At 40.0% G+C, this 13,388-nt stretch overlaps 1 protein-coding gene and 1 long non-coding RNA gene across 3 annotated transcripts in view; one reads left to right on the plus strand and one right to left on the minus strand.

Annotated features, from left to right (window-relative positions):
• Nucleotides 1–13,388, plus strand: part of LOC140907276 (uncharacterized) — a 55,497-nt gene that overhangs the window by 5,949 nt on the left and 36,160 nt on the right. The gene's annotated exons all lie outside the window — the stretch shown is intronic.
• The window catches only part of STK17A (serine/threonine kinase 17a), a 63,775-nt gene continuing 50,520 nt past the window's right edge, over nucleotides 134–13,388 (minus strand). For both annotated transcript variants that reach the window (XM_073332814.1, XM_073332813.1), the window contains 4 exons: nucleotides 7,704–7,830; nucleotides 6,268–6,316; nucleotides 5,995–6,174; nucleotides 134–5,068 (listed from right to left, as the gene is read on the minus strand). In XM_073332814.1, coding sequence (XP_073188915.1) covers nucleotides 4,735–5,068; nucleotides 5,995–6,174; nucleotides 6,268–6,316; nucleotides 7,704–7,830 — 690 coding nt within the window. In that variant the 3' untranslated portion in view covers nucleotides 134–4,734. The remainder of the gene's footprint in view (nucleotides 5,069–5,994; nucleotides 6,175–6,267; nucleotides 6,317–7,703; nucleotides 7,831–13,388) is intronic.

Genomic DNA, 13,388 nt, shown 5'->3' on the forward strand with positions numbered 1-13,388 from the left:
CTGCTTGTCAGCTTGTTTTCCCTCTCATCACTCTATCCAGAGTGGCAGTGTCCTGTTTTTCTTCCATTATTCGTATTGTTCAGAGCAATTTCTGCCACCCTGGTACACTATTAATGCTTTATCCAAAGTCACATTTTCCAATATAGTTTTTTTTTTGCAGCTTTGGATCTGAGATTCCTATTACAATTTGATCCCTTATAATTGAATGTCAGCTGTCCATAGTTGCAGGTTTGGCTCATTAGCTTCAGCACTGTTAGGGATTCTTCAAAGGACTCTCCTTTCTTTTGTCTTCTAAGGTAAAACTTACACATTTACAATGTTTCATTTTCAAGGTATGCAGTACTCTTCATATTTCTGCACAATTGTGTTGTAACTTGCTTTCTCTGCCTGACTTAGTTGCATGCTGCTAAAGACATCCATTGCCTCAAGTTCTGCAGTGGTGTGAGAAGACTGCTATATTCTGCTGATCTTCTTTCTTACCAAAGCCAGCTGCTTGCATTCATAGGTATCAAAACTCTGTTTGACTGTCTTCCAGAATCTGCTCCATTGACGGCGTCACTTCCTGGGGAGCTTTTAGTTACTCCATCTCCAAAATGATCCCTTTATTCCTTCACCACAGTCCTTTCTGTCTCCTCACTCTGGTACCATGAATTGTTTTGTGGATTCATAAGTAGGAGGCAGAGTCTGGACTCTTAAAAGTAAGGCTTTATTCAAACTAAAACAAGAGTTACAGAAGACAAAGAAGAGTCATGTGCTCCTAGCTAGATATCCGGCAAAGCTAACTTGACTGTGTCCAACTGGTTCTTCCTAGTGTGTGCTTTGCTCTTAAAGGAGCAGTACATACTCCTAATAGGTGCCTCTTTGGCTAAGTCACTGGAAAAAATCTTGACACTAAGACACAGGACTGGGAGTGAGGCCAGGGTGCTGAGAGCCATTGAACCAAACTGTAAACCCTGTATATCATGGAAATCACTTCAAGCCAGGGTGTCCAGCAGCACCCCTGGTTCCTGCACCTATGAGTTACACAGTCTAGGTTCTACTTCCAATTCTGTCAGTGTCTTTATGAGAGAATGGGCAATTCACTTCAGTCTCTTTTTCCCTATCTGTATAATGGGTGCAAGGCTCACTTAACTCATGGGTTATGAAGAAGCTAAAATTCACTAATGTTAATAGAGCGTTGGGACCCTTGGTTGGAAGGTGACAGTATGCCAAGAGCTAGTAGTTTAAGATGCCTGGACTTATCAGATTTTAGTATAACACTCTTCACTGGCCAGCAGAAGATGATTATCTAATTAGGTCTTTCCTGTAGTTAATGGATATAATTCTGTCCAAATGCTGTAATTACAGAAGACAAGTAGAGACATAGCTCTGTATCTCTGAAGTCTGGTCTCGAACCCAACTAACACTACTATGTGCTCTCCCTGGTTTATTCCAGCCATGCTCCAGTTCCTTTATGCCACTATTACCTCTTACTGTTTATTATATAGCATACACAGTACTTACTATATGGCAGACCAGACCAGAATATCAATGCAACCCTCTAATACCAGAGACCTACAATTGCTAAGCATTATCTAAATTTCTAAAAGTCAACTAAGCTATTTGTTTTCCACCACGTTCTTCTGACAGATCCCTCCAGGCAGCCCAATGGTTGGTATGCTACAAAATTTATTCAGATATCACCATGGTACCTGTGCCCCTAGGAAGCTGCTGAAATACTTAGCATGAGAACACATCACTGATCTGTAAAAATAAGTTGATTCTTTGGACTGGAACTGGTTTCCCCATTCCATTTTACAGACCTGAAACAGTGCTTAGTTTTTTTTAGATTTGTACCTTATCATAGTGAGTCTCTGAAATACACACCATTAATACCAAATAATCTGAATAGATCCTTTCTATGCCTTAGCAATAGTAATACTGCAGTTACAGCTGTACATATTTATAATGGAATAGAAATAACTGTGAAAGCTTCTGCTGTGTGTGGAACTGGCTCACAGCACTTCAATAATACATTAATAGAAACTTTATTTTTTCCATTATATAGACCAACTTAACATGCTTTATTTATAACTTACAAACCAAAACTTTTACATACATTTATACAAATTCAGAATGATTTTAAAAAGTATTGTACAAATCCACCTTAAGGCACAAAAAGTTAACAAAAAATGCAGCACATTGGAAATCTCAGAGCAGCCAATTAAAAGGAAGCTGGCCTTGTAACAAACATAACTCATTTAGTTTAAATATGTTTTCAAGTTCACTATCATACAATAGAAACTAAAAGGCCTAGGACAAAAGATATGCAGCTCAATCTCTCCACTTGACCTGTATTACTGAAACTTCGCTATTAACCAGCCCATTGTATAGTTACACACAGGAATTAAAATAGATTTAAGGGTCCTGCATCAAATGATTATGTAATGAAATACCATGAACTGAAATTACAAACTGTTAGTTGGTATTCAGATATCCGAACATGGCAAAATCAGATGTTCCCTCTTCAGTAACTTCTATTTTAGACAGTGTAGATTTAGAGTATAAGCACATGTTCAGACATCTAATTCTTACTGTTCAGTTTGTGTTAGTCAAGGAAGTGTAAAAAAATAATTAAAATTTCCCTGGACACTATGGGTGTGGGTGAGAAATTGTCATTTTAGTTGTGCTTGATGTGAGTTTTGAAAGTTGACACATCCTGACCAACGCAGCTGCTTTGGTCACGTGATCCAAGTATAAGGACAGAAAATACTGTGAGAGGACTTCAACTCCTGAATCCATGCAACAATGTTTGGTAGGGATCAAGCACTGAGTTCACCAAATAACATGCCATAATCTAACCACTGTTGGTCATTTCCATAGCTAAAAGAAAGACAAATCTAGAATGTAGGCTAGGACACAAGTAACCTTCCTTTGTTAGAACTTTGTTTTTATTAGTTTTTCCATAGCTATCCAAAATCTTGCTTGAAAACTTAACTCTAATGATATAAAAGCTTGATGGGTATTGTTTGCAGGAGGAGTAATCTTAATGTAACAAATGTACAACTCTAAATGCTTCAAATAAATCAATCACCTGACTGTTATAATATGTATGAGTTATTCAGTTCAGATCAGTTTTGAGTACACAATTACTGTACATTATATGAAAGGTCTTCACAGACTGAGATGCTGCCCAATCTACATGAATATTCAGATTATAATTCAACAGGGACAAAGCAAGCTAAGTATGATGGAATATAGTAGTTTATAGATGCAATTTTCCTGATGTGGCTTCTGCTGAAAGCAATCAGACAAACTGCTGGCTCGGAGCCCTGAAGGAAAGATACACACAGCTTCTCACTCTAGGTCACACTGCTTTTCATGCCGTTTTCTTCTTTATGTATGTAACATCTCTTCCCTGCTTTATTACAACCATATTAACAGCTACCTCATACAAACATTTGTAATGAAACCTATTTGTGCTTATTAGTAAACTACCATTTATCTCTTGTGTGAAGACAGAATTTTCGACATTAGCACTTAGTACTGGGAACCTCGGGTTGGTAGTACCAAAGAATTAAATGGTAAGCACATTCTGGTTTGTGTTGTATGAGAGTAGAAAAAAAATTGGAGTATTGTGGAAATGAAGAATCTAATTTAGGAGAGTTCCTATTTGTGGTGTCACAGCAAGCAAACTTTATAAAGGATTTATTATCAAGGAATTGTGAACAACATGGGGAAACAAAATAAATAGTTGAACAGTTAACAGTACATGAGATAATAGCAGTAAACTTCAATTACACAAAAAATGGAACTTTGGAACTACACTGATATTGAAACATCTCAGAAAATTAAGGGCTCAATCTGAGGTCCTGGCATCTGTATGTCACAGAGCCTGCCAGAAGTTTGCTGCCAAGTTGGTCCCTAAATTATCCTAAAGAGGGACCATCCTCACTAACAACTATGTCACATCGATACAGCTGCCCAATCCTACTCTTTGTCCAGTCATAGATTTACTACCTTACCCTGTATCTGAAGGATAGATGCTTCTCAGACCTCAATTTATTCTATTCAGGTAATGGAGTGTTCCTTCCTCAGCTTATGGGGTCACACAACTGAGTTTACGGACTTTCTCTCCTCCACAGATGGTAATTAGAGGAATGAGAAGTAGTCACAATGACTCTTCCAGAAGAACCCCAACTCCAAAATTCATAATTTAAAAAAAAAAAAATTGTGTAGATTCAGTTGGCCTCACTCTTCTCACACCATTCTTAATAATCAGAAGTTAGCCACTGAAATCACTGGGTTATATCAATGTAAAAAAAGGAATGTCACAGGCAAATCTGGCCCTGTGCATTTATATCTAATGGCAAATTAATAAAAAAATGAGTCTTTTAGCATTTCTTCTGTCATTGATGAAACTCCTCATACCATCAGCTTCTCCAGAACATGAACAGCTAGTAAGTATTCCCTACTATCTGAAGACAAAGTCTGAATAAATCAAATATCAAGAACAATATGAACTCAGAAAGTAAGCCATAATTGCTGTTGCACTCCTGTCAGCCATCTTGGAAGTCTTGTTTAAGCATCCTATGAAGTTAAAAGCTTGGCACAGTTTTCTTAGCTGCCTTTCATCAATGTTTTCCTTTTTACCTAGAAAGTTGGTTGCACATCAATGCGAGATTCACTTGGACATGAACTTTTTTTTTGGAGGAACGATTCCCTTTAAGTTACAGCTACAAAGTCCCATACAGTTCAGTAAATGAATTCTCCTGGTATTTCTTGCAGCAATGGTTCTTCAAATTTAAACCGTTTTGAAATGGCTTTCTGCTCAGTTATTTTTTCTTTTTCTGACTGCCTACACTGTCCCAGTGTATACGAAGCCACTACAATTAGTTCCTCTGTCACTATTGATTCCTCTCCTTCAGTTTTCTCAGCATCTGTAGAATTTTCAGAGGCAGAATCTCCATCTTTTTGGATGACAGTATTTACCTCATCGGCTGTACTCTTCATGCTGCACACAGGGGCTGGAACATCACTTGGTGCTAGCCATGGGTGTTGCAGACATTCTTCAGCTGTTGCTCGTTCCCTATGGAGAAAAGAAGGCTCATTCAAAAGAATGTCAGAAGGCGTGTCAAAAGAGGAACACTAAACGCGAGACCTCGGATAAGAACTAGAAAGATTAAACAGCTTTTTCTAGGGATATGACTTTGCATTAAATAGGACTGACAGATCAGTTATGGAACGGACTTACAAAACTGTGCTAATATCCACCAATTGTAAAGAAAAAAATCAGGAGCAAGAGCCGCCCAGTAAAATAGCTGAGGGTTTTACATCCTCTAGTCTATTTGTTTTATATACCTTGCTATCAAATCCAATGAAATATAAAACAGAGAGAAGCAGTCTAATTATACACATAACGATTTATACCAAGCTGTGAAATACTTGCATCCTTGCTGTTGTTTGTCCGAGGGAACTATGCAGACAGTTGCTGAGCCAACGGGAAGAATACATAAAGTGTGACAGATACTTTTCAGAACAGAAGCAGCATTGTGGGGCTTCATATTTGCCTTCCAATGGCAACCAGGTCAAATCTGCTCAGTTCACAAGTAACAATATATTTGACTAACAGTCAGTCCAACAAAAGACAGCAAAACACGTCACTAAACCACACAGGCTCGGAAGTTAACTGCAAACTCACTAACTTTGCAAAAGAGCAAAGATACTACACTACACATTTTACTTTATTTAGTTTTTGCCAAGTATAGTGTATTTTGTAATAAATAATGAAGGCTTAGCAATACAAGACTCATTACAGCATTCATTTATGAGAAATGGGAAATGTGCCTTTTTGTAGACAAAACGTGGTTATACATAATGAAGTGCAAATTAATGTTCTACTGCAGGACATTTACACCATCTCTAGTCTATGAATGACTCAGATAATGCTTTAGCTGGTAGCAGTATTTTGAACTCATTTAGTCTCTGGAACAGACTACTTTTTACTGAACTTACTCAGGTTTCTTAACCAAAAGGGTTTTGATGAAATCCACAGCAGACTCTGATATAAGGTCAAAATCTTCCTCTGAGTAATTTATGTTCATTTGTGCTATATTTAAGAATGTTTCTTGTTTATCATCTCCTAAGAAAGGCGATATCCCTGTTAGCATGACATATGCTAGTACTCCAATGCTCCTAAATTAAAAAAAAGAAAGAAAAAAAAAGAGTAAAGTAAAAAAAACTAAGTTCAATTTCGTAAAAGTTGTAAATATTAAAGGCTACACTTACCACATGTCTGTTGCTGTACTGATTGGGTCATAACTCAGAATTTCAGGTGCTATTATGAAAAAAAAGCATAAGGTAAGTTCTAGTTCTATTTTGAACAAATAGAAATCTATATTTACTCATTTATATGCAAAGTCATACTTTACAAGCCAATATTACAATGCAAAAAGGAAATTTCGAAGACTTAACAATGCAGCCCATCTTGCATAATCTGAAATATGACAAAAACATTTGAAAGAAAATCTGGACCAAGTTAAATTTAAAAATCTGTAACAGATTTAAAAAAGTAAAAATCAAATTATAGGATTCTGAATACCTAAGACTGGCTAATCTTTCCTACTAGCAAGTAAAATGATTCAGAATGTGAGTGGTCATTGCTAGCTCCACTCCTGTGGAAAGGGAAGACTTTTACAAAGCTATCTCCTATCATGTCAGTTTGGCAAGCACTCTGAGTGAACAGCTCTAAAAATTTTAGAATTTAGAGTGAACAGCAATAAAAATCCACATTTTGGTTCCACCGCCCAGGCCCAGGATCAGTTAACAGAGCATTAATGAATGTGCTACCAATAGCAGTGCGGATCTCACAACTGAACATGGCAGAAAAGCCATTTTCCCAGAAGGATATTCGTTCTACAGCCAGATGTTAATTGTCTCCCCATTTCCACAGCACTGCAGAAAACTCAGGGACCAGCTCATACTATAGATTGCAAACAAAGCAGACAAATGTTTTTCACTCACAGAACATAAGTTCCTGCCAAATAAGTTATAGTTTTTAAAATGCTAAGGGCAAGGGTGTTAGTGGCTCCAGTTATTTCACTTTAAAGCTATAATTTAATGTATTAAGATTTTTCTTATGATCCTGTATTTGTACTGGACTTCTATTAATGTCTAATGATGCCATACAGAAACACTATCTTCTAGCATTTGGATCTGTATAAATGGTAAAGGCATTCATCTTTTGTATTGTTACAGAGTAATTTATAGGATTATGATTGTCTAAAGTTGAAGGTTTTTCCTTTCTTTTGTAAATATTACTTCCAGACAACATCAAATCCAAAGAAGCAGCTCAGAGTTATGAACAGCTCAGGAATTGAGGTTGTTCGTAACTCTGAACAAAACATTATGGTTGTTCTTTCAAAAGTTTACAACTGAACATTGACTTAATAGAGCTTTGAAGCTTTACTATGCAGAAGAAAAATGCTGCTTTTAACCATCTTAATTTAAATGAAACAAGCACAGGAACAGTTTCCTTACTATGTCAATTTTTTTTAAACTATTTTTTTAGTAGTTTACATTTACCACAGTTACTGTAATGTATTTCCTTTTTTTCTGTCTCTGCTGCTGTCTGATTGCGTATTTCTAGTTCCAAATGAGGTGTGTGGTTGACTGGTAAGTTTGTAACTCTGGTGTTTGCAACTCTGAGGTTCTACTGTACTTACCCACATATTCAGGAGTTCCCATAATTTCTCTTAGCTCTTCACTGCTTTTCAGTATTCTGGAAAGGCCAAAATCAACTATCTTAATGTCTCCCAAAGGAGATTCACTAGTTAGCAGAATATTCTGGGGCTGAAAAACAAAAGAATCAAAGAAATGACCAGGCTTTTTAAGCACTCAAATCTATACTTGACTATAGTATTGTAGGAGTGCAGTTTTGTTTTGAGCACAAAAATAAAGAGGATGCATTTTTCAGCACATTTAAAAAAAAGCACTTTTTTTTTTTTTTTTTTAAGACTCCATTAGTCAAGGACTTACACTGGAAAATAAGACTCCAACAGTAGGATGGTATCTGTATGGCTGAGAAATCAAACATCTGCCATTCTCAGACTAGGATATTTCTAAAAATACACCAGTACCTACAGTTTAACACCATCTATATGTGGAGACTCCATCAATATTTTTGCCATCACTTACTTGCTTTTATTACTGTGGAGCTCTAATTTATTAGAAGACACTGACTTTTTATTTCAGTGTCTTCAACTCTAAAGATATAAAAAAGCATGTTAGTTATTTCAGACAGTCTGTTCTGAGATACAGCGATTTTATCTATTGTACTCTTTAAACTCTGTAAAGAGTTGTCACTTTGGATGGGCTATCACCAGCAGGAGAGTGAATTTGTGTGGGGGGGTGGAGGGTGAGAAAACCTGGATTTGTGCTGGAAATGGCCCACCTGATGATCACTTTAGATAAGCTATTACCAGCAGGACAGTGGGGTGGGAGGAGGTATTGTTTCATATTCTCTGTGTATATATAAAGTCTGCTGCAGTTTCCACGGTATGCATCCGATGAAGTGAGCTGTAGCTCACGAAAGCTCATGCTCAAATAAATTGGTTAGTCTCTAAGGAGCCACAAGTACTCCTTTTCTCCTGTAGTAATGAATTCCTTGTCTGTCATCCTTCAAAATTATGTTTGTAATCATTAAAGAAGTTCCATGGTAAAATATTTTCTGAGTACTACCAAAGTCAGGCTTAGGGGACCATGGAGACCAAGACTATGGATCTTCAGGGTTTTGATGAAATAAGTATGTCAGGAATACTCGTTTTCATAAGTTTTTCCTCTTTTCCTTGCAAAGATTGACTTATGTTTGTCACTGATATTTCCAAAAGATCACATTATTCACAGTCCCCATCTGGTTGATCTTTGGGTCCCATGAAATCCACTCAGTCACAGGTTCCTATATTTCTGGAAGACCCTCCAGACAGGGGTGAAAGTAAGTCGAGTGACTTACCAGTACGCTGGGGCCAGCTCTGGCCCCTGGAAGGGGTGGAGCTGAGGGGGTCAGAGCCAGCCCCAGCCCACCCTGTAAGGTAAGTGCCCTCTCCCCTCCCCCACCGGGGTAGCAGTAGCAGCTCGGAGCTCCGGGGGCTGTTTAAAGGGCCCGGGGCTCCCCTGCTTCTACTGCCCCCCAGTCCTTTAAATAGCCCCCAGAGCCCTGGAATAGCAGTGGCTGGGCTCCGGTGGCTATTTAAAGGGCCGGGGCAGTAGAAGCAGGGGAGCCCTGGGCCCTTTAAATAGCCACTGGAGCCCCGCAGCCACTACCCCAGGGCTCCAGCAGCGGGGCTCTGGAAGCAATTTAAAGGGCCTGGGGCTTCAGCCACTGCTGGGAGCCGCAGGCCCTTTAAATTGCCCCCCTGGGGAAGCCAGGCTGCCCCGGTACGGTGCACCGGCTCTTGCTGATACACCGTACCGGAGCATACTGGCTTACTTTCACCTCTGCCCCCAGATCAATCTGTGAATTGGGAAGGAACAGAAAGAAGCAAGCATCAGCCAACCAACTGCTGGTGGTTCTAGAATCTGCACATTAACCCTCTCCAAAATCTTCAGGCTAATTCTGTACTGTGGTATGGTCGTGGCGGACAAATGTTAGGAGGATGAGGTACACGAGGCTTTCTTCGGACAACTAACAGAAGTTTCCAGATTACAGGCCCTGGTCCTCATGGGGGACTTCAATCACCCTGACATCTGCTGGGAGAGCAACACAGCGGTGCACAGACAATCCAGGAAGTTTTTGGAAGAGTGTTGGAGACAACTTCCTGGTGCAAGTGCTGGAGGAACCAACTAGGGGCCGTGCTCCTCTTGACTTGCTGCTCACAAACAGGGAAGAACTGGTAGGGGAAGTAGAAGTGGGTGGCAATCTGGGCAGCAGTGACCATGAGATGATAGAGTTCAAGATCCTGACAAAAGGAAGAAAGGAGAGCAGCAGAATACGGACCCTGGACTTCAGAAAAGCAGACTTTGACTTTCTCAGAGAACAGATGGGCAGGATCCCCTGGGAGGCTAATATGAGGGGGAAAGGAGTCCAGGAGAGCTGGCTGAATTTTAAAGAAGCCTTATTGAGGGCACAGGAACAACCATCCTGATGTGCAGAAAAAATAGCAAATATGGCAGGCGACCAGCTTGGCTTAACAGAAATCTTCAGTGAGCTTAAATGCAAAAAGGAAGCTTACAAGAAGCGGAAACTTGGACAGATGACATGGGAGGACTATAAAAACATTGCTCGAGCATGCAGGCATGTAATCAGGAAGGCCACAGCACAATTAGAGTTGCAGCTAGCAAGGGATGTAAAGGGTAACAAGAAGAGTTTCTACAGGTATGTTAGCAACAAGAAAAAGGTCAGGGAAAGCGTGGGACCCTTACTGAATGGGGGAGGCAACCTAGTAACAGATGATGTGGAAAAAGCTGAAGTACTCAATCGTTTTTTTATCTGTGTCTTCACAGACAAGGTCAGCTCCCAGACTGCTGCACTGGGCAGCATAATATGGGAAGGAGGTGAGTAGCTCTCAGTAGTGAAAGAACAAGTTGACTATTTAGAAAAGCTGGACATACACAAGTCCATGGAGCCAGATCTAATGCATCTGAGGGTACTGAGGAAGTTTGCTGATGTGATTGCAGAGCCATTGGCCATTATCTTTGAAAACTCGTGGTGATTATGGGAGGTCCCAGACGATTGGAAAAAGGCAAATATAGTACCCATCTTTAAAAAAGGGAAAGAGAATCCGGGGAACTATAGACCAGTCAGCCTCACCTCAGTCCATGGAAAAATCATGGAGCAGGTCCTCAAGGAATCCATTTTGAATCACTTGGAGGAGAGGAAGGTGATCAGGAACAGTCAACATGGATTCTCCAAAGGCAAGTCATGCCTGACGAACCTGATTGCCTTCTATGATGAGATAACTGGCTCTGTGGATATGGGGAAAGCGGTGGACGTGATATATATTGACTTTAGCAAAGCTTTTGATACGGTCTCGCACAGTATTTATGCCAGCAAGTGAAAAGAAGTATGGATTGGATGAATGGACTTTAAGGTGGATAGAAAGCTGGCTAGATCGTTGGGCTCAACAGCTCGATGTCTAGTTGGCAGCCCATATCAAGCGGAGAGCACCAGGGGTCTGTCCAGGTGCCGGTTTTGTTCAACATCTTTATTAATGATCTGGATGATGGGATGGATTGCACCCTCAGCAAGTTCGCGGATGACATTAAGCTTGGGGGAGCGGTAGATATACTGGAGGGTAGGGATAGGGTCCAGAGTGACCTAGACAAATTGGAGGATTGGGCCAAAAGAAATCTGATGAGGTTCAACAAGGACAAGTGCAGAGTCCCACACTTACGATGGAAGAATCCCATACACTGCTACAGGCTGGGGACTGACTGGCTAAGCGGCAGCTCTGCAGAAAAGGACCGAGGGATTTCAGTGAATGGGAAGTTGGATATGAATCAGCAGTGTGCTCTTGTTGCCAAGAAGGCTAACGGTATATTGGGCTGTATTAGTAGGAGCACTGCCAGCAGGTCGAGGGAAGCGATTATTCCCCTCTGTTCGGCACTGGTGAGGCCACATCTGGAGTATTGTGTCCAGTTTTGGGCCCCCCACTACAGAAAGGATGTGGACAAATTGGAGAGAGTCCAGCAGAGGGCAACAAAAATTATCAGGGGCTGGAGCACATGACTTATGAGGAGAGGCTGAGGGAACTGGGATTATTTAGTCTGTGGAAGAGAAAAGTGAGGAGGGATTTGATAGCAGCCTTCAACTACCTGAAGTGGGGTTCTAAAGAGGATGTAGTTAGGCTGTTCTCAGTGGTGGCAGATGACAGAGCAAGGAACAATGGTCTCAAGCTGCAGTGGGGAAGGTCTAGGTTGGATATTAGGAAAAACTATTTCACTAGGAGGGTGGTGAAGCACTGTAATGGGTTTCCTAGGGAGATGGTGGAATCTCCATCCTTAGAGGTTTTTAAGGCCGGCTTGACAAAGCCAAAGCTGGGATGATTTAGTTGGTGTTGGTCCTGCTTTGAGCAGGGGGTTGGACTAGAGGACCTCTTGAGCTCTCTTCCAACCCTAATCTTCTATGATGCTACGTTATTGGGTAGGAAAGTAAAGTATTATGCAAGCATGTTTAAAAATGGTCAGGCCAGTTATGCCTGCTACATTTTTAGGACACTTTAGGAAGTTTTAAATACTGTAATAGCTTTAATAAATTCCTCCATTCTTGCAAAAGTGAGTTGGCACAAAGAAGGCAATACACAGATCATGTTCACTGCATATATCAGTAGTAAATTCTCTCACCAAGTGGCACTAGGTTGTCACGCTGAAGCTTATGGCACTGTACAGGAGCATGTTTTATAATTCTGGTTTGTTCTGTACTAATTTGTATTGAAAAAAACAAATGTGCATATATACTGATCTCCATGCCATGGCAATCAGAGGTGTGGCTGCAACATGTGTAGATGTACACAAGCTAGCTTTGAAATAGCCAGGTCAAATGACAACAGGGAAGCTGCAGCAGCACAATAGAATGGGCTAGCCACTCAGGTACATACCCAGGGTCCCATACGAGCTGCACAGCCCATGCTGTCATGGTCTTATTGCCATGGTTATTCAAGCCAGCTAGAAAAAAAGCTAGCTCAGCAGGGTTATATAGGCTATAGCTCAGTGGTTCTCAATGAGGGGTACGCAGAGATCTTCGATGAAGTACATCGACTCATCTAAATATTGCCTAGTTTTACAACAGGCTACATAAAAAGCACTAGCAAAGTCAGTGCAAACTAAAATTTCATACAGACAATGACTTCTTTATACTGCTATAGATACTATACACTGAAATGTAAGTACATTTATATTCCAATTGACTCATTTTATAACTGTATGGTAAAAATGAGAAAGTAAGTAATTGCTGTGAAACTTTTGTATTTCTAGGTCTGATTTTGTTGCTAGCTTATGGAATATAAATATTGTGAAGTGAAACTCTGGGATATGCAAGACAAATCAAACTCCTAAAAGGGCTAGTCTGGTGTGGTTGAGAGCTACTGAGATAGCCACACTTCTGACTGCAGTGTAGACATACCCTTAGACACACCTCACAGTGGGCAACTTAGTTGTTATATGAAACGGAAAACAGAGAAAGCAATATTTAAGTGAGAGAAGTTTTACTGGCAATGTTTCATGAAAACTGTAAGCCTCATAAGAAGAGTCATCAGGATTTTATTAAGTGAGGTATAGTTGCCAAAATAAGTTTACTCTTCAATGACATCCATTGCTTTTTACAAACAGGACAGTTATACTGCTCAAGATAATCTAATTCTTATTGAAATATCAATTGACTTATATAAAATATTTTTTTTAAAAATCAAGAATTA

This window comes from Lepidochelys kempii, chromosome 2 (genome assembly GCF_965140285.1).
Source record: "Lepidochelys kempii isolate rLepKem1 chromosome 2, rLepKem1.hap1, whole genome shotgun sequence".
Classification (NCBI taxonomy): Eukaryota; Metazoa; Chordata; order Testudines; family Cheloniidae; genus Lepidochelys; species Lepidochelys kempii.